This window comes from Tauraco erythrolophus, chromosome 11 (assembly GCF_009769465.1).
Source record: "Tauraco erythrolophus isolate bTauEry1 chromosome 11, bTauEry1.pri, whole genome shotgun sequence".
Taxonomy (NCBI): Eukaryota; Metazoa; Chordata; class Aves; order Musophagiformes; family Musophagidae; genus Tauraco; species Tauraco erythrolophus.
Genome location: NC_141475.1, coordinates 829165 through 852245, shown reverse-complemented (window position 1 = coordinate 852245; position 23081 = coordinate 829165). Strand labels below are relative to the sequence as shown.

The following is a 23081-nucleotide window of genomic DNA, read 5'->3' as shown; positions in this document are numbered from 1 at the left end:
CTACAGACCCCCCAAAACAAGGTATTGCACGGAGAAAGCAACTGGAAGACGTGGCAAGCCTGACGCCTTGCTTGTTGACTAACCCTGCTATTTCACTTACTGGGATTTTAAGACAGCACCAGGTGCTCCCCTACCATCAGCACCACTCTTCTTCCAACTACGCCACCCAAAAAAGCCCCGTGTTTCCTCCAGCCCAGGCGCACGGGCTGTGCTCCGGGTCAGCGACAGCCCCCATGTCTCCCGTTGTAACACACTCCATTTCCAGCTCTACCACAAACCAACGCAAAAGCTTTCAGCAAGTATAAATCACAACTTCCTACACTCTAAAATTCTATAGCCTAAGTTGTTCTTTGTTACAGTACGTTTCATGGTCTTCTATAACCAGCACCAGACAAGTATAATTTCACCAAGAGGTCATTTTGGTGAATTAAACCCAGCTCGGGCCCTCCTACTTAAACGTCTGATCAAAGGCCTCCGAGTTTAATCTCTTAAGAAAATCAGGAAAGCTGGCAGAACTTCTGTTGTAAAACTCTGATTACTTTGGAGCGTGTTCATGGTCTGATTTAAATTTAATTTTTCAATCATTCATCTAGTAGTCTGCCAAACCACCCATTTGCACCCATGGCATGGAGGGAAGACAACAGGTACCCTGTGATATGGCACATGCCAGGTTTGAACTGACTAAAGTTGGCTGTAAAAAGGGGAAAAAAAAAAAAAAAAAACACTCCACATCTCATGAAAATAATTAATATTCCAGTCTAGCTGTGGATGGATACATTTCATTCTCTACTATTTTGGAAGGGAAAGGAGAAACCATAAATACTCCATTTCAGTTTTTTACATTGGAGCATTTTTCCATCCCCTAACAGTGAAAACAAATTCCTCGGAGAGGAGCTCTGCCCCAGCATACTTTAAAGAATAGCTCCCTCTTACCGATCAACAAAACTCATCGTTAGGAAGAAAACCTTACAGTGCAGATGGTGAGTGTGGCCAGAGCCAGGGGATTTCAGACAAAAGGCAGTGGACTGTAGATATATTCAACTTTTAACATACAGTTCTAGACACAACGGTAACATGAATTTATTATTGTTCTTCTCATCCCATCTGCTATGCCACTTCATCAGTCTTTTTCTTGCTCTTTGATAAGTTAAAAAAAAACAAGCGATGGGGAAGAGCTACCAAACGAGAGTATCCACTAACACCTGGCAGGAGATAAACCAGTGGTTTAAATGCATCTTGGAGAAAGGAGGGGATAACCAGGAAAAGCCTCATGGATTAAATTGTTATTGTGGCTTCTCTGTTTATCCCGTGCAGTTAAAATTGCTGATGTAGCTCATTTTAGGCAGCTTCACAAGCAAGGCAGTACACAGGGCTCCTGCCACAGCTTCCCTACCACGCTGCAAGGAGAAGGCTCCTCTCCAGAAGCAGATCCCTGTGCCTGGTCAGTCTCTTCCAGCGACACACCGCTTTTCTCAGTAAAAAATTATTTGCCATAGTTCTTAAAGAAAGAAGGGAGAATTGTTTGAAGAGGAGAAAAAAAACACCTTTTGCCATGAGCTACATCTCCATCAGAAGGCAGTGCCAACAGCACCTATGAGAAAGGCCCCAGTGTCCCACTACACCGAGAAGTTATTGCTGACCTGCAGCAATAAACACCAATCCCATGAAGCAGGGAAGGAAAACAACACCCTCTCTCATTTGCACACCCAGTGAAAAAAATTGCAAAAGCAAAGAGGAGTGGGCAAGCAGCACTGCAATCAGAGCCTCAATCCCTCTAGGACAGCTGCTTAATCAGGAATTTCTCTTGCTGCTTTTAAAAAACCACAAAAAAAATTCTGTGCTAGCCCACACCACCTATTCAGCAAACGTGGCTGACTTTTCCTAATTCTTGCCCTCAGCCCCCAGGTGAAAAATTTCAATTTTCCATCACAAGCAGCAGTCAGCAGCTACTGCTATCGCACCAGTCCACCGAACAAATCGGGAGGCAGAGGGTTACAATTAAATACCTCATCCCTGTTTGCCTCATCTGGACAAAAATGAAAGGAGATGTAGGCAGTGTATTAGCAGGACTATAATGCCACCGTTGCTGACTGTGGACCTTTTTGTGCTCAAAGCCCTACGGATGAACAAAAGATGACCCCTCCTCCTCACCGCTCACAACACCAGGCAAAAGTTTTTAAGTTGTTCCGTTCTGGCTGACCTTGTAAAGAAGAAGAGTACCATATTAACTATGGCCTCAGCACACTAGTTGCCCAAATTCAGGTGTTTCTGTGGATGTCGTAACCAGAAAGCGCTTTCCAGGTAAAAAGAGAAAACTAAGATAGTTCCTAATTATGGGAAACCTCTCGTTGTGATGAGAAAAAACAACAACAAAGGTACTGCGTGGTGGCCCAGTTAGGGGATGGAGCCAAGTACCTTACCTGCAGGTAGGGCCCAGAAGGACCTTGAAAGCAGAGATCAGCAACCTACATTTGAAGCTACAAAGACAGGGAGCCAGTGGAGCGATGCCAAAACCAGTCAGGCAGTGGCAGCTGCTGGGAACACGGACTGGGCAGGCTGACTCTCACCGCAGCACGTCAGATGGGTACGTGCGCAGCAAGACTGCGGAGGCTAAAGCCAACGAGAAGGTGATCACAACAACGAAGGTATGAAACGAGGTGGTCCTGGATGGGATGAGTTTTAGCTGGTTAGTTAAACAGCACCATCCCAGAGACTGTGCAGCGCATCTGCAGGAGATGGTCCACTAAAGGAAATGAAGGAGTCGGAGGTGAACAGAAACATCCTTATTGGTCAGACAGGAGAGACTGGAGAATGACTCACAGTGGTCAAAAAAAAGAGCATGAGGGAGGAATTCATGTTTTTTACAAGCGAAGCTCGATGTCGACACAGGAATATCAAAAGCAGGTTTCATCAGGCAAAGGCTGATTTTACTCGGAGCTGAGAGAGAGTCAAGAGTCGAGACGTGGCAGAGAAGCGAGGCACAGCTGAACGTGGGCTCGGTGGAAAGACTGAAAACAAAGGGCTGTAGGACAAAACCAGGGGTTAAGGGTGAAACTAAACCAGACCTGCCAGAGAGAAATGAAGACAACTGGAAGGACCTACAGCCAAGACTGTTACAGCAGGCAAAGGAGAACCAGGTTGAGGCAGTTTCAAAAAAACAAGGTATTGTGAAAGGAGTGAGCCATACCGAGCGCGAGATGAGAACTGGGGGAACCAGGAGAGAGGAGCAGCAGAGGAGCTAGCGCAGCGCACCGGGACGGACCGCAGGGCCACCTCGGCATCAGCGAGCCTGGAGGTGAGAAAGGATTGCCCAGAGAAGCTGTGGCTGCCCCATCCCTGGAAGTGTTCCAGGCCAGGTTGGATGGGGCTTTGGGCAACCTGGTGTAGTGGAAACTGTCCCTGCCCATGGCAGGGGGGTTGGGATGATCTTTGAGGTCCCTTCCAACCCCAACCATTCTATGATTCCATGATTCCCAGGTCGGCAGAGGCGAGCGGAGTCACGGGATTTCCCTTCAGCAGCAGGTCAAAGACAGCAGAGCAGGCTTTGACCGTGCCAGAAAGAGCCGGTAAGAGTTACAACACACAATGAAGAGGATGAGGTTACTGAAGAAAGTGAATGGTTTGCAGGAGAGGAGCAGAGCAAGTTGGTACAAATGCCAAGGAAGAGATGGAAAGCATCTACGCAAATACACAGACCAACTCTAGTCCCTCACTTCATGTAGCAGAGCAGCAGGTACAAATTATATTGTACTAGGAGTATACATTATACTAGGAAGCATAAATTTTTCATTTTAACAGCTTATGGTAGACTTGCACTGATTTCCAAAATTACAGGGTTAGGGAGGGTTGCTTGTTTTACTTTTCTTTTTTTTTTTTTAGAATCAAAACACGAAAGCACCAACATCTACCTCAACTTGAAAAAAAACGAACAAACAACAACAACAAAAAAATCACACTTCAAAAGAAGCAAAGTCAGCAGATGTTTTTCTAAAAATATTCTAACATGATTAAAAACAAAAAAGAGAGAGGCTTTTGTGTTCTATGCAGTAAATGAGGGATGGATGGGTTTGCTGTACTGCCTGTGTCCTCCCACCTGCGGACACAGCCTCACACTTAAGAAAACAATAAAAAATGAAAATAAAAATGTCAGATTTCACATTTGAGAGCTGAACAGCTGGCCAGCAACCTATAGAGGACATTCCCCAAAGTCACTATTTCTTTAGAGCTCCACAGGCATCTTTTTCACTCTATTTGGAAAAACCTGCTTAAGTCTAACGCCACCACCCAAGGTTACGAGTGCTAATTACAAAGTCAGTGTGACACTAACGCAGAACATCTGGCTGTTGAGTATCTTCACTCGAACTGAGCTGCTCCCTAACAGCAGATCTTTAGGCAAGTTAAAATCAAAGTCTGAGCTTAAAGCCGAGAACGAAACAAGAATTTGAAGAATAAAGATGTTTGCTTGTTTGAAAACAGAACCACCCCAAATTCGAGCGCCGTTTGTGTTTCTTAAGGCAGATTTCCCCAACTGCTAAGCAAGCATGCTTTCTAATAAACATTTTCACACACATTGCCACCTCTCCAGTGCCTCCCTCCCCAAGTGTGGCAACAAGACGAAGCTTTCAAATAGGTGCAGGTTGACTTGAAGAGGATGCACACCATTAAAATAATTAATAAAAAGTAATAACTGGGGAAAAACTCTTCTGCTCTCTCGGCTGCCAAATCAACAAAGCTGCATGTGGCTCAGGAAGCAAGAACAGTTTGGCAGAAGACAGCTGGTGCTCCCTTAAAGCAAGTAACAGTTAAAGCTTCTTGTTACAGTATGTGCTTTTATTTCAAGAATGTTAAAAACACAAAACATCCGTTATACTTAAAAGATTTTAAAAAACAAGATGTGCTACCCCTTTAACTACCTGTGAGCAGGTAAAATCCCTACAGGAATCTTCATTCAGGTATTGCCTCCAAACATCCCAGCTCTGTACAGCAGCACGTGCTGTGAGCTTTACGTTATCCGAGGCTAAGTGTACTTGAAATCGGGTTTAAACCTCTCTTACCTCAATGTCAAGTACTTCCACCGTGTTGTCCAACATCTTTATTTTGATGGGCAGGTCCCGCTCGTGCGTTTTGGCAGGCGATGATGCCATTGCAGTAGAGAGGCTCTGTCCCGGCTCCAAGGTACTCACTCCCGTGGTCTTCTGGACACCCAAACGAGAGCCAGGAGTCTGCAGGACTCTGTATGTTCCTTCTATTTCTCCCATCTTTCAATGGTGAGCCGAGTCTAAAGAACCCTGGAAGAAAACAGAGGATTACAGCCTGAAAGATAGTTTTCCACTGATACCCCGTATGAAAACACTACCCACTGAAGCACAATAACACATGAAGTCCTTATTTAATGCTCTTCATCCTGCTATCAAAACCAATAACAAAGTCAATGAAACTCTGGCCAAAAATCCAGCTGCTGGGAAGAAAAATCAGTGGCAAAAAAAAAAAAAAATTCCAAAACACGGTTAGGAAATTGGATAATCAAATCTGTGCCCTCCACCCTCCTTACACACTGACACTGTAATTTCCAGGTAATTTTGCTGCCAATTTAGCTCTCTAAACCAGGCCACCACAGCACGAGCGCTGCCGACAGCGCAGGAAAAGCCACCTGGAGCAGGCGGCGGAGGGAAAGGCAGGACCCTGCCTCTGGCTGGTACCTACCCGTCCCGTTGACTTCGCTACAAGGTCAGCCCGCACCCCCAGATAACAGGAACAATCAACTTTCCCCATTCCCCCAAGACGATGACTCACCCAAAACTAACTCCTCCGACCAAGGCTGGCAGCTCAGAGCCTGCCGATCTCTGCCGCGGCAGCAGCGCGGCACCTTACGAGCAAACCTGCGCCGTACCCGGATGAAGTCAGCGGGCAAAAATCTCCATCACAGCCATCTACACTCGCTCGAGCAGGCCGACTCCTACGTCACGATCCTCACTTTCACGCTTTGCTGGCGGTTGCTGCAAAGCAAACCTTCAATTTGATACGGGGGAAGAAAACCTGCCTGCCCCTCGCCGGCCCTCCGTGGGACCAGCGGCGACGTTCGCAGGGGGATCGCGGCGGCATCCACGTGAACACGAAGGACACAACGCTCCCAACAAACCCGCTGCCCTGTGCTCACTGCTGGCACGAAGAACTCGGCATCAACGCGCAGGGAACCCGACAGGCCCCTCGGTGCTTTGGGTTGCGTTTCCCAAACACCACGCCGTGCCCAAAGGATCGAAAGCATGCGGACACTGACGCTGGGACAGCCGTCGCGTGGCCACACTACAAAAAATCCCATGAAGTGTTAGATTGTTGTTTCATAATAAACGTGGTTTGTCTCAAAAGGAGAGAGGCAGACCATGAAAACACTGCTTTGTCCCTGGGCGCTCTGGGTACGTAGGCAGCCTGCTCCGTGGAGTTAAACGGAGCCGGCCTTGGGTGTCACTGAAAATTAGGAGTGTGGGGGGTTTAGGTTTTATAACTTGCACACACTGAGATTGGTCAAACACCTTCCTGGCCTGCAGACCAGTGGGTTTCAATGTTCAAAGTATGAGAAGGATGACCACATCCTTAAAACCGTGCGCACCATGTCCAGTGCCCAATCTACCAGCTGTAGGTGACAAATTAGCAGAAAGTTTCTTTCTCGGACTGTTTTTGTGCATGTGATGTCACCAAACTTCCAGCCTGTCTGGCCACACAGCCCAGGAGGAAAACTTTTAAGTCCCAAACTTTAAAACCACCTCCAACTGCTAACCTGAAATCAAAGCTCGGTGTCACCTCCATCCCCTTGGCACTGCGTCCCTTGCAACCTAACCATAGGGTAAAACTTTGCTACTGCCACTCAGACACCTACCAGCAACTGAAGCTGCCCACAATCAGTTATGGTCCTCACGTAGGTGATTTATTAGACAACTGCTCTTGAAATTAGCACTCCGTGAACACTGCACCCCGTTCTGAATAAAGAGCTACCAGAAGGGCCAGGCACTGCCGTTACCGACAAGGAAAACCATGGGAGCGGTGACAGCCAAGGCAGCGCGCGGAGAAAGCTGACAGCAGAGAGGCTCCAGCAGCCTGCTCCTCTGCCGCTGAAGCCAGCCGGTTCCCGAAGACAAGGCAGGCAGGCCACCCAGCTCCAGACTAAACGAGGAGCTACTAACTTTGGTTACCAGCCAGGAGAGACCAAAATCACATCAAACGGAAACTGCAGATGTCAAAGTCCTTCCTCACAGGTGTTCACAGGGAAAGAGAATTCAACGGGGCTTGGCCTCCAGTCTTGCTGAGGACACGTTCCTAAAAATATTTACCGCTAGACTAGTCCCCAGCCAGCATATATTCAGATTTTTAAGGTCTAACAAGCACCTAGGCAGTAAACACAAGGTCTGTTTCCCTAGAAGAGCTGTGCCCTGCCTGCAGTTGTGAGCGTCTCCCCACACCACCCCCAGCGCCCTCCACTAATGTCGTTATCTTTATTAAAAGTCCTCAGACAGCCTGGCCTGCTCCAACTGCCTCAAAACCCAGAAGTGTGAGGAGCAGTGACCAAGCCAAGCACTATCTCCAGTTTCACTGTTGATGATAGTTACGTATCATGGTTTATGTAAGCTGACTACACGTGACATTTCTTCACAAAAAACGTTGTGCCATGATTTGGACTTGGGAGTGCTGGTGGATGAGAAGCTCACCATGAGCCGGCACCGTGCGCTGGCAGCCCAGAAAGCCAACCGTGTCCTGGGCTGCATCCAGAGCAGCGTGGGCAGCAGGGCGAGGGAGGGGATTCTGCCCCTCTGCTCTGCTCTCCTGAGACCCCCCTGCAGTGCTGCGTTCAGCTCCGGAGTCCCCAACACAAGAAGGACATGGAGCTGCTGGAGCGGGTCCAGAGGAGGCCACAGAGATGATCCAAGGGCTGGAGCACCTCTGCTCTGGAGACAGGCTGAGAGAGTTGGGGCTGTTCAGCCTGGAGAAGAGAAGGCTCCGGGGTGATCTTATAGCAGCTTTCCAGTACCTAAAGGGGCCTAAATGAAAGCTGGAGAGGGACTTTGGACAAGGGTGTGTAGTGACAGGACGTGGGGCAATGGCTTTAAACTGACAGAGGGGGGATTTAGATTGGATATGAGGAAGAAATCTTTCCCTCTGAGGGTGCTGAGGCACTGGGACAGGTTGCCCAGAGAAGCTGTGGCTGCCCCATCCCTGGAAGTGTTCAAGGCCAGGTTGGATGAGGCTTTGGGCAACCTGGTGTAGTGGAGGGTGTCCCTGCCCATGGCAGGTGGGTTGGAACTGGATGATCTCTGAGGTCCCTTCCAACCCAAACCATTCCATGATTCTATAATTTAGGAAGCGTTTCAGTTAAACGGGACGACTAAATGAAGGGCTGAGGAAAACAAAAAAGCAAAGCCTGAGACAGGCTGCAAGCACCAACGAGGCTCTACGAGCAGAGCCGGGAAGCGCCCAAGAGCACTGAGAGCCTCCCACCCCAGGCGAGCCAGAACAAGGTCTCACTTACTACCTCCTCACCAACACAAAACCAAAACACAACGTTACCGCAATACTAGCAGCTCTAAGGAAAACAATCTTCCTTGGATTCACCCACCCTGAGCTTCTTTGCACTGAGTGCGTGTCTCGATAACTTCCTACAAACAGGGACCAGGCATCAAAGCTAAAGCAGCTCCCTGACGCGCAGCGGCAGAACGACCGTCACTCTCAGCCCCAAGTGAGCCTGAAGGAGCAGCTGGGAACAAAACTTACAAAACTGAGCTTTCTAGGTACTTTTTTGTTGCCTTTCTGAAACTGCTTCAAAGTTGTAGTGAATTTTATCTTCTACGTGGATGGAAGAAACTTATTTTGCAGGAGCAAGACAGCGCTTTTCAGCTAAGAGGCAAATCTGGAAAGGCAGTTTAACCCGAGATAGGCCTGTGCAAGACACCAAGAGCTTCCAAAGGAACTCCTCCGAGTACGGGGTGTTTTGGTGAGTGACAGAGTCCCTGTGACGCTCCATCCCTCGCCGGTGCGGAAGGCTGAAGTAGCGCCCGTTCCCAGCTCCCTGTTGTGAGCCGAGTGATTGGTGCCTCTGGTAGGAAGGGACCCCGCCACCTGTGCGTGGCAGGAGCCCGCACACAGCAGGTCCCTTCAGCCCCCCAGAAGCAAACTTTCCTCTTTTACCTTTTTCACCAGGAGCCTGTTAACATCACTGCACCAACCGATGCGTCAGGAATCCAACTGAGCAAAGAGGGATGAGGACCACGAGTGCTCCAGCCGCACCAGGAGAGACGCCTCTCCCTGAAACCCAGACCCCTCACTCCCATTGCGACCACCGTCCCCTGTCGCGACCACAAACAGCGTCTCGTGCCGCTCCCCCGCCGCGCTGCGCTGCTGCGGCCGGCGGCACCGCCCGCCTGCCTGGAAGGAGACGGATGCCCGGGGGGGTGGGGAAGGCCCGCAGCGGGTCCCTGCGGGATGAGCGGGGCTCCGGGAGCGCTTCGTCACCGGCCTACCGGGAACCAGCGGGACGGCGCAGAGCGACCCCCTCCCACCCCGCCCGCTCCGGGCGGCCCCCGCGGGAGCCGGATGCGGAGGGGAGGGGACGGGCGCAGGTGCTCCACCACTCCCGGCTGGAGAGGGAAGCGGCCGAGCCGCCCAGCGCAGCCGCCCGGCGCTCCCGAGCCCCCCCGCCGGCCAGAGCCGCCCGTTCCCCGGGCCAGAGCAGCGCGGACCACCGACCGTGCGGCGGCGCGGGCAGGGCCAGGCCAGGCCGGGCCCCCTCCCCGGCCGGGCTCTCCCGCGAACGCCTCCGCCCGCGGCCGCAGCGCACGACAGCGGCGGCGGCCGGCGGAAGCGCCCGACGCGCAGGCGGGCCGAGCCGGGGGCGGGCCTGCGGCGCCGCTCGCCGGCAGCCCCGCTCCGAGGCCCGCCCGGGGGGCTGGGGGGCCCCTCAGCTCCCGCCCTGCCGCCCGCTCCCCCGGGCCTGGCTGCGGGGCCAGCTCGGAGCCGGCCCGCGGCGAAGGGAACGGGACGGGACGGGACGCCGCGCCGCGACTCACCTCCGCGCCGGGCGCCGTCCCGCCGCAGGAGCCGCGGCCCCGCGCAGCGCGCCCGCGCTGGCCCGGCGCCGGCCCCGCCCCGCCCCGCCCGCCGCGCGTCGCCATTGGGCGAGCGGGGGCGGGGGCGGGGCCTCGGGGCAGGGGGCGGGGCCTCGGGGGCCGGGCGCGCCCCGGTGCCGCCGGCAGCGGGCGCGTAACGGGGCCCCGGGGGTGCCCCGAGCGCCGGCCCCCGCCCCGCTCCTGCTTCCATCCTCCTCCCCGAGTCCTTCAGGGAACGCCGTCACCGGAGGAGAACCGGTGCCGTGGGCGCGGGAGTCCCGGGGGAATCCGGGCGCCTGGACACGGAGCCCTTCGTCCCGGCACCTCGTGCTCCTGCTCCGGCACGCAGGGCTGCTACCACCCTGCGCCACTACTTCGTTCTGCCCAGCTTTTGGGATTATTTAAAAAAAATTAAAAAAAAAAAAAAGTGTATTTTTCCAGCATGAGGACAGTGCTGGGAGGTGGGGTTGGGACTGGATGATCTTTGAGGTCCCTTCCAACCCAAACCGTTCTGTGATTCTATGATTTATGCCAAATCCTTTCCTGCCGGAGCTGAAGGGCAGTTAGCTCACCAGGAAGGCTGTCTCTCGCCCCTACCCAAAAAAGAACACCCCAGAAGACCACACGCCGAGGCACCGGCGGCGGCAGCGCTCTCTCTAGGGGCGCGAAACGCAGACTAGTCCCACTTGCAGAGGCGAACGCTGCTCCGGGGAAGATGCCATGCCGTGAACCAGTCAGTGAGCTTCAGGCAACAAACCTCCCACGTTTTGCTTTGAACAAGAGCACTGCGGGTCTTCATTGAGTTAACTTTCTTTTTGACAAACAGGCAAATTTTAAGCAGCGGTGGAACAAGCCACAGCACTAGAGATCAGGAGAGAAGATACATCCAAGCGCTGAGATCCAGCACAGAGGCATCGGGCACTGCCCATGGCCGAAGATCATCAGAACATCCTCCTCCTCACTCCCAAACCATCAAGCCAGTCCCTCGGTGACACAGCCAAGAACCCAACGCTGTAGGAAACTTGGCGCAGGATGAACAGAGGTCTGCCTGAACAGACCGTCACACCTTCCGGATCCGGAGTCTGCTCAAAAGCAGATGCCGAGGCTGACTGGTCCCAGGGCGGCCAGGAAAACCGGTGCCGGCAAAGGTCTACCTCTGACAGACCGCCCCGGTCACCCGGAGGGACCACGTCCCACCCGAGTCTTCTCCTCAAGGTGGGAAGCAACAGAACTGAGAGAAATACTTGAATTTCCCTAGGAAAGGGCTGATGGCACAAGAAATGCCAAGAGCCACCTTGTTTCTGAGAACTTGACCTTTTCACAACAATTTGAAAAACAAAATATTAGCATAGCATATGACTTTTAGATTAACAAAACACGTAAATCATGCAGAACAGCCCTTTCAACCTGGAGCAGCTTCACCACTCTCACTCACAGGCAGAAGCAACTCACAAATTTAATAATTCCTGACTAGCAACGTTCTCATCTCTTAAAAAGAAAGAAAAGACACAAGGTTTTAAAAATATGCCCCATTATTTCTCCTCCTTAAAAAGTGAAATGGAGCTGAAGAATCTCGTGCACGCGAATAACGAAAAATGAGGAAAGTTGCAAAAGTATACGCAGCGTTTTAGATCACTCCACTGGTGAAAACATTTGTTATTCCAATAAACTGAAGCACTTTCATTAGTGAAATGGATGATCCAAGACCCTGCTTTGCCTACCGTTTGCATCGTACTTCCAGAGGCAATGGAGACGGAGCAGTGGATTTTACTTGCAGCTGAAGCGCTCACGCAGTTTCACATCCTTTTAAGTGCAGATGCTCCCGAGCAATCTTCGTTTCAGTCACATCTTGAACATCTAAACAGAGCACACAAATTTTCTCGTGCAAAAAAAAAGCAGCTAAATTGGAGAACAAATCTGAAGTGATCCCTTCAAAAGCAACACACGACAACAACCAGGGAGAGGACGCAAGAATTCCCGATGCAGTCTTTAGAAGCACCACCACCCTGCTGCTCGTGCTCCGCCGCGTGTCGCTAGCTTTTGTTGCTCGCACAAAACACGTAATTTGCCGCGCTGAAACAATCCGGCAAGGAAAAGGCACCGAAGGGTCCGTGTGTTTAAGTGTCCACGTATCCAGTCCCTCTGTTTCCACATTTCTAGCCTTTCTACCCACGCAGGCCAAAAAATTATTCTCCGCCGTAGCACGAGGAGTTTAGCAGGATGCACAAGGATTCCTCCAAGAGCAGTTTATATGCCATGAACCTGAACCTTAAGAAGTCTCTCCTGTTCATACCTGCCTTCCCAGTTCCTTGGGACAGACAATACCATCCGTGCTGATGGTCCCTGGCAGCTACCTTTCTGTAACAGGTTTTCTCATCTGTACACACAGACACACACACAAATACAAAAGAAAACTGTAACGTATATACAAGTGACTCTAACAGGTGACTTTGCCCTGTTAGAGAAGTCACCACCCTATTTCACGTTCCTACTCGCATGCTTAGGACCAGGCTACAGAGGGACACGGCACCACCTGCCACCTTCAGTTCCTTCCACCACAAGCAAGGGAAGGGACAAGACGCTCCTTTTACAAGCTAGAAGATGATGACAGCTCTGCTCTCTGCTTACTGAATCGCTTGGAAGGGAACTGCCCATGAGGAGATCATAGAATCACAGAATGGTTTGGGTTGGAAGGGACCTCAAAGATCATCCAGTTCCAACCCCCCTGCCATGGGCAGGGACACCCTCCACTACACCAGGTTGCTCAAAGCCTCATCCAACCTGGCCTTGAACACTTCCAGGGATGGGGCAGCCACAGCTTCTCTGGGCAACCTGTGCCAGTGCCCCACCACCCTCAGAGGGAAGAATTTCTTCCTTAGATCTCATCGAAATCTCCCCTCTGTCATTTTAAAGCCATTGCCCCGTGTCCTGTCACTACACACCCTTGTCCAAAGCCCCTCTCCAGCTTTCCTGTAGCCCCTTCAGGTACTGGAAAGCTGCTGGAAGGTCTCCCTGGAGCCTTCTGTTCTCCAGGCTGAACAGCCCCAACTCTCTCAGTCTGTCTCCAGAGCAGAGGTGCTCCAGCCCTTGCATCATCTTTGTGGCCTCCTCTGGACCCACTCCAGCAGCTCCATGTCCTTGGAGATGATGGGATTCCTACTCCCAGCGAACTGGCTGCAAATAGGAAGTGCCTTATCAAGCTGAACCTCTGTTCTACACACTCAGTTGTTTACAAAAATGCTCAGCAACTGGGACACACAAAATGTGCTTGAGACATGGTGTTTGGTGAATTTGGAACCTGAAAGAGGGAACGGATGGCTATCTAACCCACTACAGACAAACCCAGCAATATGTTCTTCACAGCTATCCGCAAAGACCTCCGAGCTTTCCGAATGCCCATGGAGGCAAGCTTTCTGACCATCCAGGTGGTACCTTTGAATCCTGTATGGGAGGAGGAAGTTTAGAGAACACAGCCAGGAGAAGAAGAATGTCACCAGCCATGAAAGTCAGCTGTTGCTCTTGGAAGGATGTGGCGTCAGGACAAAGCACAATTTTATCCTTGCAAGATAAAAATGGATAATGAGGTGTGACCATTTGCTCAACTATCTCTATGCCATGTTCTCCTCCTGGCCTGAGTGGGGCAATTAGAATTACTCTTTTACCACATTATGATGTCATCTCTTTCTTTCATCACCCTCTAGATGAGCGTGGAGGAATTCCTTCAAAGCAGACTTCTTACCCAACCAAGAAAAACAGCAGCTGGAAAAGCTTCTTCCTGTTCAAATTCTTCATCATGGCAAAGAGAAACTCTGCAGGCTGAAAAATTATACCTGTTGCTCATTTTGTTAGCATGTATTTTCCGAATACGTACTACGAAGCTCTGTTTCTCAGAGGTCTCCTACCTCATAATAACAAGGCAAGCAATCCCAAAAACTTGCATTACACCTCCCCTTCTGTCTACAGCAGAAGATAGGTACAGCTGAGAATGGAAATAGTTACAAACATTTAAGCCAGAGCTTTATACCATGCACACCACGCTTCCCCAATTTAATTGCCCGTCACCAGTTCGCTTGTCTAGCATGTCATACTGGGACTCCACAGTGACAACGCGTGTAGGCATGCCAAGGCTGAGGGTGTGAAGATGAATCAGCACAGATTTCACTGCTGGCAGCCCAGCCGAAGCACCAGAATCCAGGCCGGAGGAGCGGTTCGCAGAGCTTTGAATGCCACTGCTGTTGCCCTACTTCGCCTCGAGCTAGCGCAGTGCCCCGTACCACAACTGTCCCATCGGTTACTCCCTGGGGATACTCACCAATTTGCTGCACACATCGTTAACCTGAGCCTAAGCACAGTGTCAGTTAGGACTAACGGCACGGGCTGGGGCGTTCTTCACAGGATGCTCACTCTCTTCCCATCACCTTTGAGGACGTGGTGTCACAGCACCCGCTGTGGAGCACCTCAGAGGTCCACCAAGGGAATAACTCTCACTTCCACAAATGTCTTCGCATCTTAGGTTGGCTGCCACAAAAGTTAGTGATCACCCAAGTCATATTCCTGATCTGAAAGTGTTTCACCCCAGAAGAGCTCAGCCAAGTACTCTGCAGTCCGTAATGGCCTGTGCAGCAGAACCAGACAGGAGACTCGCTGCCTTGTTTTCTTGGTTTCAGCTGGGACAGAGTCAGTTTTCTTCTTAGCAGCTAGAAGAGCGCTGTGTTTTGGATTTAGAATGGGATTTGGTATGAGAAGAGCGTTGATAATATAGTGATGGTTTTAGTTGTTGCTAAGAAAAATCAAGGCCTTCTCAGCTTCCCGTGTTTTGCCAGTGTGCAGGAGCACAACAAGCTGGGAGGGAGCATGGCTGGAGCAACGGACCCACAACTCCCAGCTTAGCATTTGAGCTTAGTTTAGGATTAAGGCCCAAATTGGCCAATGGAATATTCCGTATCATGCAACATCATGCCCAATACGGTTGAAGGTTGATGAAGGTTGGCCAGGAAGCTGTCTCTCTCTCTCTTCAGAGCTCTCTTTTTGGGGCTCGTGCTCTTCTGGGATTGCTATTTTGGGTCTTCTGTGTTTTGGAACTGCTAGCCAGAACGGGACAGGCGTTGGTCAGTGTGTGGTGAGCAATTACACGTGCATCACTCACTTGTATATATTATTATCACTTTTATATATTATCCCGTATTATGATCATTTTTATTATTTTTTATCACTATTACTTTTAATTTTATGTCAATTATTAAATTGTTCTGATCCCAACCCACAAGTCTCCTTCCCTTTTTCCCTTTAATTCTCTTCCCCATTCCCTGAGGATGGGGGAGGGTGAGCGAGCGGCTGCAGAGCGTTCAGTGGCCGGTCGGGTTAAACCAGGACACTTGTCTCACCACCCCATTCTCTGGATTGCCCTCCACATTGACTCGGACATCTCGGTAGAGACTGCGCAACGTGGATTGGCCAATCATCCCTCAGCCCATCTCATCGCTGATAAGCAAGTTCTTTACCTAACGGCTCAGAATTGCATCAGACTGCTTCTCAAACAGGAAAACCAAGCCCATTTCCGCGATCATGGCCAGGTGGTGTTCTGCATGCACAGCCCACTCGCACCCCACACCACAGGAAAATCTCAAAAAGAAGAGAGGGAAATCATAGAGTTCCATCAACACACTGATGTGATCAATACACTGATCAGAAGAAGAGGGCAAAAGGCTCAAGCCAAGGCGAACAGGAATTGCTGGATAACCGGAGATTTGATCCATGTGATCAGCATAAGGAATGAGTAACACAGACACACCTGTACCTACCCCTTTCTGGAATTACTCTCCTACACCAGGTTCAATCACTGTTGACACTGACCTGGAGGCACAAGAATACTGTTCTTCAACAGTAAGGAGTGAAGATATTCCAAAACCTGCCAGAATGCCCCTTGTTCTATGGGCAGAAATGGAACGTCAGAGGTACTCATCATGAGCAGCATCTTGCTAAACCAACTACAGAAACCAGTTTCCACGCTACAGAAATTTGTAGACTCTTTGTGGGGGGTTTTCCACTTCCAATCTTAAGTGCTTCTGCCTCATCGCTCCATTCGTGCTATGGCATTTCTCACAGGGGTAATCCTTGGGGATCTTCAGGTTGCTCTCCTTTGGGGCATTTTTCAGGAGCCCTTCTACAAACAGTGTAGCTACCAATTACACTGCCATTTATAAAAGGTAAAGACCACTAGCCTCACACTATGACCTGGAATTAAACCTTCAATATTAACCAGTTCTCTAGAACAGGTGTGGCCACTTATGGACAGGAAAAAAATCTGCTAGTCTGCTAACAGAAAAAACGAGTGGATGCAATCCTTTTTTTGCAATCACCTCCGCTGACTTCCCTCATCGCATCCGTACGTTAAGCGAGCTCTCACGGTGAGAGCGGCACTTCCAACACACGCACGGAGCACGGCAGATGTCCGTACCTGCGCGCGCACACGCGGGCGCTTGCTCTGCAGCCTCTTCCAGCGGGATGAGTGTCCTTGTCCCGACACGTTCTCCTTGCCCGGGGGGTGCAGTCTCTAGCCAGCAGCAGTTCTGAATCAACAGCAGACAAACCAAGAGCACGCCCGAGCTACGAGCTGCAAAGAAGCACGGCTGCTGAGGCACAACGCTGGAACAAAAGGCCAGGAGAAAACTGCCAACGGTGCCACCTATTTTCTTCATCTACGGGTAGAGACAAGAGAACACGGTCCGATCGCACATTGCCCTCGTGTGGTAAATCCATCCTATTGCAGAAGGGCATGAATGTCCCTGGAATTCCCCTAACTTCCCTTTAAACCGAATCCTAAGGCTTTTCGATGGATGTCACTTCTTTGTCTGTAACGGCCTAAACATTAAGCAGCGACGAAACAGTCACTTTGACGACTATGCCATTTATTTCTCTTTTTTACTTGAAAAAGTAAAAGTAAAAAAGAGAAATAAATGGCATAGTCGTCAAAAAACCCGCACAGCGAGGCTAACCATGTATGTCTGAAATGGCAAGGCCTGGAAAAAAAAAACAACACACAACTGGGATTGTCAGAAAGCTTTCCCTCCATCCCCCTCTTTTTTTTTTTTTTTTTTTTTTTTTTACATCTCATTGAGGTTCATCTAGTTTCTCTATCCATAAATTGTTACCTCAGAGGAGCTGCACAAGGGTTCAATCCAGTCACGACTTGTACGATGCTTCCAAGATCTACATCAAAAACTTCTCTGTGTGTTCAGGGGAAAAAAAAAAAAAAAAAACCACAAAATAGAAACCACCACTCCTCCACAATCTGAAATTCTACCAAGAAAAAAAGATCACCTCTTCTTCCCATCCCAATAAACTTCCGGCAACACAACTACGCAAAAGCCCAGTTAACAAGGATGCGTGTTTCAGAAAAAAAAGCATCTGAACTATAAAGGAGAAGAAGGCTTAGTCCTGTTTCACAGACAGGATACTTCAGAACAAAAAGAAAAATTAAGGATCACCAAACACTAATCACGGATTATTTTACTGCCAAATAAACCTGGCTTGAGGTTTTCGGCAACGCTGACTAACCGTGCTACCTTAGGTTACTTTCAAAAAAGAAGCAACCAAACGGCAGGCTGCTGGCAAAACGGTGAACTGTTAGATTCCCCACTCTTCCCCCAGAACCAAACTAGTTGTTCCAGCTGTTTGTGCCAAGGGGACAAGAGTACGTAACTCCCCACCGACGCTGAAGGCTGCGCCGGGCTGCCGGACACGCGCCCTGCCGCTCCTGCCACGCCGGTCTCCTGCCTTTCCAAGCAGACGAAGGAGCCAGCCTGAGACTATCTGCTGGGCATGGAAGCAAGATTCAAACCAGTTTTCTCGCTCTGGGTACAAACTTCCCAAGAGCGTGCTAGTCAGCAGGATAACTGCTTCCCTGAAACACCTCTGGGGAGCCAAACCCCCGCTCTCTTCAGGGGTGAAAGCTCTGAACTTGGAGCAAGTACCACTACGGGAAGAGCTTGCCTTGGAGATGTGGGCTCTCCCTTCTGGAAAAGCTTCTTAAAAGTAAAAATTCATCAAAAACATTAAACCAACAGGGGAATTGCAAGTTATGAGGCACAGGAGCGGGCATGTTCTCAACAAAGCGTTTTACTGTCGGTGCCTTTCCCTTTTTTCGGTAAATTTGCTGCTGAGGCGGCTCAGTGTCTGTTTTAACAAGTGTTTTGCATTAGCTCCCAGGCTGTGTTTATTTACTCGTCCTACAGAACACGCTGAGTTATCTGCGCATAACTCGGGAGCGCCTCTGTTTCCTCCACGGGAATTCTCCCACGTATTTTTGGCTTCTGCTTATGAAAATGAGGCGATTCCTCCTCTTTGCCCCACCGGCCTCAATTTGTTTCTCAATAAAAACCAGGAGGCCAGCCAGCCCGAGGCACTTCAAGCACGATACCTCGACATGGGGAGGTTGCTAATGGCTGGCGTGTCTTATAACTCAAATATCTCTGACCTTCTGCCTTATCTTCCTCTTCTTGGATGAGGCTTTGAGCAACCTGGTGTAGTGGAGGGTGTCCCTGCCCATGGCAGGGGGTTGGAACTGGATGATCTTTGAGGTCCCTTCCAACCCGAACCATTCCATGATTCTATGATCTGGCAACACGGACCCCTCTTGGAACGCAGCCATACCTTAAATCTGACGCGCCAAGCGCTGGTTACATCACCACAGCAGGTATGTGCAAAGCTGAGGATTCAAGGAGGGCTGAGGCCAGAACACAATGAGCTGCCTCAGTCCAAAAACCACTTATACTGGGTTTGAAACACAGCGAGCAGGAGCAAGCCCCAGGCTTGGCAGAGTTAGTAGCTCTCCTCATCCTTCACCTCTAAGGAGCTGGGTCTTTCCCACAGCAATCAAAGCACGGCACTCCTGGCTTTGTGGGACCAGTTCCTTGCAGCCGAGCAGACTGGCTGCAGGGCCGCCTCTGCTCTAGCCAGAGGTAGTTTCCCAAAAGCATGTTGTTCTCTGGACACCTCTTCAGTCTTGCTGGATTTACAGGCTCACATTCCTGTGGGTGGAATGCATTTCAAGCACCGAAACTAAACCTGCAAACGTACAGCTCCATCAGATCCCGCCTTGCTAAACACTGCAGAAACTCCCCAACGCACCTGAAACTTCGGCACACCCTCGCGTGGCTCCGAGCCAGACCCAGGCAATCCCGGCACGGCTGGGCTGCGCTGTCAACAAACTCCTTACACGGACTCTTCCTTCCTCCTCGTAGTCCTTCCATTCCCAGTTCCCGGCCTTGACCCAGAATTACGCCAAATCCGACGTCGCTACAGATGCTCTCACCTGGTGACTGTGACAACAGGCTGATTTCAGCATCATTCACATCTTTGTAGGAGAGGACACACAAGCAGGTGTCAGCATCTCCTGTTTTTTTGGATGAAAGAGATTCTTTAGAGTACCGTGCTCCGACAGCCTGCCTGTGTGGCAGCGGGATGCCACACAGAAGAAAGCTAGTCCAGTAGAACACCTGGAATACCAACGGCTGCTCTAGCACAGGGAAAATTCCTGCCTCACTGGTAAACCGACTGCATTCTCAGCCTCTTGCCTTCTGGGCTGTCTGGGTGACTAGGATGTGCCCAGAGCCACGATCAAGCATCTCCAGACAGGTGACAGATACGGTGGGAACAGGGCTCTAAAACGAGCAGCTGTTGGCAGAACTGTTTGTTTTAACTCTCCTGAGAAATGCCCTCTGGAATTGTTGCCAGTGGGAAAAGCAAGTTGAATTCTCAAGTGTTCTAATCACCCAAATGAAACCTTTCATTCCACTGCGGGAATCCTTTAAGAGTTTCTTTCCAGCGTTCTCTGGCTATCTGTCAGCAGGAGCCCAGTGTTACCCTCTCTGTGCGCTGTTCCATACACGATGTTGGGAAAATACATAGCAAATACGGAAAAATCACGTAATTTCATAAAGTTCTTTGCACTGAATTCTATTTCAGATACTTCCATAAAGCATGCAGCAGTTCCCAATCTACTACTAAGTGTCCAGAAAAATGCAGAAAAAGTGATGTTTTTTGTTTTTCTTTATCCAGAGGTCAAGAAAGAGGAGTTGGGAGATGTTTTGTTCACCTGTTTTTTAACCACCAAACCTGTGAAACAAGCTAGCACAATCCTTCAGGGCCCGGAAGCCAGATAAACCAGCAAGAATGCCACAGAGTAGTTAATGGAACGGACACGCGAGGTGTGCCTAGCCACGACTGTAGTAGACACTCGGAAAGATCCATGCAATATTTGTCTGGTCGACCACACAATATAACAGGAGTCTGCAGTGCAGGATAGTTACCTGAAAACAAGACACTTACAGAATCACAGAATGGTTTGGGTTGGAAGGGACCTCAAAGATCATCCAGTTCCAACCCCCCTGCCATGGGCAGGGACACCTTCCACTACACCAGGTTGCCCAAAGCCTCATCCAACCTGGCCTTGAACACTTCCAGGGATGGGGCAGCCACAGCTTCTCTGGGCAACCTGTGCCAGTGCCTCACCACCCTCAGAGGGAAGAATTTCTACCTTATATCCAATCTAAATCTCCCCTCTTTCAGTTTAAAGCCATTGCCCCTTGTCCTGTCACTCCACACCCTTGTCAAAGCCCCTTTCCAGCTTTCCTGTAGCCCCTTTAGGTACTGGAAGGTGCTGGAAGGTCTCCCCGGAGCCTTCTCTTCTCCAGGCTGAACAGCCCCAACTCTCTCAGTCTGTCTCCATAGCAGAGGGGCTCCAGCCCTCGGATCATCTTCGTGGCCTCCTCTGGACCCACTCCAGCAGCTCCACGTCCTTCTTGTGTTGGGGACTCCAGAGCTGAACGCAGTATTCCAGGTGGGGTGTCACGAGAGCAGAGCAGAGGGGCAGAATCCCCTCCCTTGACCACACTCATGCTGCCTACTGAAGATAGAAACAACAGAGAACTGGACTGACATCCAAGTCACAAAGTCAAAAAGTTCACAAGTCTATACTTTGTTTCTTTCAGAATCTTGGGATGATATCCTACTAATTTCCAGCTTTTGCGGAAGATAAAGCAATAAAAAACTCCTTCCCTTTTGCACTGGACCTTTTGATACTGCTGCCCAGGACAGTAAACTGACAGCACATTGTTAAGAGAAAGGCTGAATGTGGTCCTTTTTGGTAGAATTTGTTAATGAAATGCCAAACATTCTTCTGGCATCACAAGGCAGCTTTCTTCTCAGGCACTTACTCTGAGGTCATTAGAGTGTTTTATGACTAACTCATCCGTAGGTGTCAACTAAATGGAAAGCCTAGGAGCAAGTGGTGTCAACTTGATCTCCAGCCCAGCCATCCCAATATTCAGAACAACCTGAAACATGTACACAAGAGGCTCTAAAGGATCTCCTGCCTCATTCCTAGCCAAAGAGCCAGGGTGGCCAGGCAGTCAGCTCCAACTACTCTCTTCAGAAAAGGGAACACTTCTGTAGACAACCTGTTGTCATTCTAACTAGGAGAAGTGGAATCTACAGAATGTTACTCCAAAGGTACGGATGAAATAGGAGAAGAATGCTGGAAACTTGCAGGATACCAAATGGAAGAAGCAAAGAAAGGGCAGCAGCTGAAAGCAGAAAAGAAAAATCCACTGAATAGCACAGAGATGACCAGAAGAAAATAAATCCTTAGTATGTTGAAGAAATAGTACGAGTGGACGAAAAGGACTGGAAAACAAATATTCATAGAAGCACAGGAATAAATTGGATGTGAAACGCATCCAGAAAAAAAGGTTAAATAGACACAGTTACCCAAATACGTTCAGCTGTATTACACCACTGCCTGAAGAAACCACAGGAGTTTATCTGCACAGCCATATCCGAACAATGCATGCAGCTCCTCCAAAACAACGCGACAGCGTGGGTTTTTCCAGCAAATTTAAAGTCAAGTGAAGCTTGTTCCAGCGTGTGAGCACGTAAGTCAACGTGCTGCCTAAAAAAATGCTTTAGTGTAACATTCCTTCTAGCACTGCCAGTGGCAAAACAAGGTCCAGTTTTCACTGTGGAGAGTCAGGGTTATCGTGATTCTGATCATATCTATCCCAAACTACCATAATATTACTGTTATTTTTTTCCCCAAAAAATTCTTCCTACATATGAGTGTATAATAAAAAGGTTTGAGGAGGCTTCTGGCACTAATCCCCACGTTTCTGAACAGAAAGCTTACAACATCTTTCCCCAGTTTTGTGACATGTTTTACATGTCAGTTTTGACATGCTACTTTGTCCCCGTCCACAGTTGCCATCTTTTTCGCTCTGCGAAACACACACAGAACTAACACATCTGGAAGGTTTTTTATAAGAAGCTTTCCAGTCGTTATTTCATTGTGCAACTCATTCCCAGAGCAATTCTGTTCCAGCACTCCTTTCCAGAATTGGATGTGAATTTCATAAAAGTAGTCTTCTACACCTGGCAGAAAGGATGCCACACTGCAAAAACCCGCAATCGGAACACAGAAGAAGTCACCTTTCAAAAAGCAGGTCTGGCACACGCAGGGTGCTTCCTTGCCTCTTCTCTCACTGTAGCCTAAAGCTACGGCTTAAAGCTCCTTTAACACCCCAGTTCCACACTAAATTCTTCAGATCAATTAAACACAGACACACTTCACAACCACATCGGAAGCGTCACAGCACGCACAGGTTTTATCCCTGTGGAGTGGCCTGACGTCACGTGTGCCTCCCAGCAATGCAGAGCAGCCCAGCACAGCCACCCAAAGTGAGCTGCCCAGAGCAGGGCACACGTTCCACACCTAAAGAACTGCTATAAAACCACAGAATCACAGAATCATGGAACGGTTTGGGTTGGAAGGGACCAATCATCCAGTTCCAACCCCCCTTCCCTGGGCAGGGACACCCTCCACTACACCAGGTTGCCCAAAGCCTCATCCAACCTGGCCTTGAACACTTCCAGGGATGGGGCAGCCACAGCTTCTCTGGGCAACCTGTGCCAGTGCCTCACCACCCTCAGAGGGAA

The 23081-nt window shown here is 49.9% G+C and overlaps 1 protein-coding gene across 3 annotated transcripts in view; it reads right to left on the bottom strand.

The window, feature by feature from the left end:
* The window catches only part of FARP2 (FERM, ARH/RhoGEF and pleckstrin domain protein 2), an 85918-nt gene extending 80659 nt beyond the window's left edge, over window positions 1-5259 (bottom strand). For all 3 annotated transcript variants that reach the window (XM_086618181.1, XM_086618180.1, XM_086618179.1), the window contains exon 1: window positions 5055-5259. In XM_086618181.1, the coding sequence (XP_086474307.1) occupies window positions 5055-5258 (204 nt within the window). In that variant the 5' untranslated portion in view covers window position 5259. The remainder of the gene's footprint in view (window positions 1-5054) is intronic.
* Between the last annotated feature and the right edge of the window lie 17822 nt (window positions 5260-23081).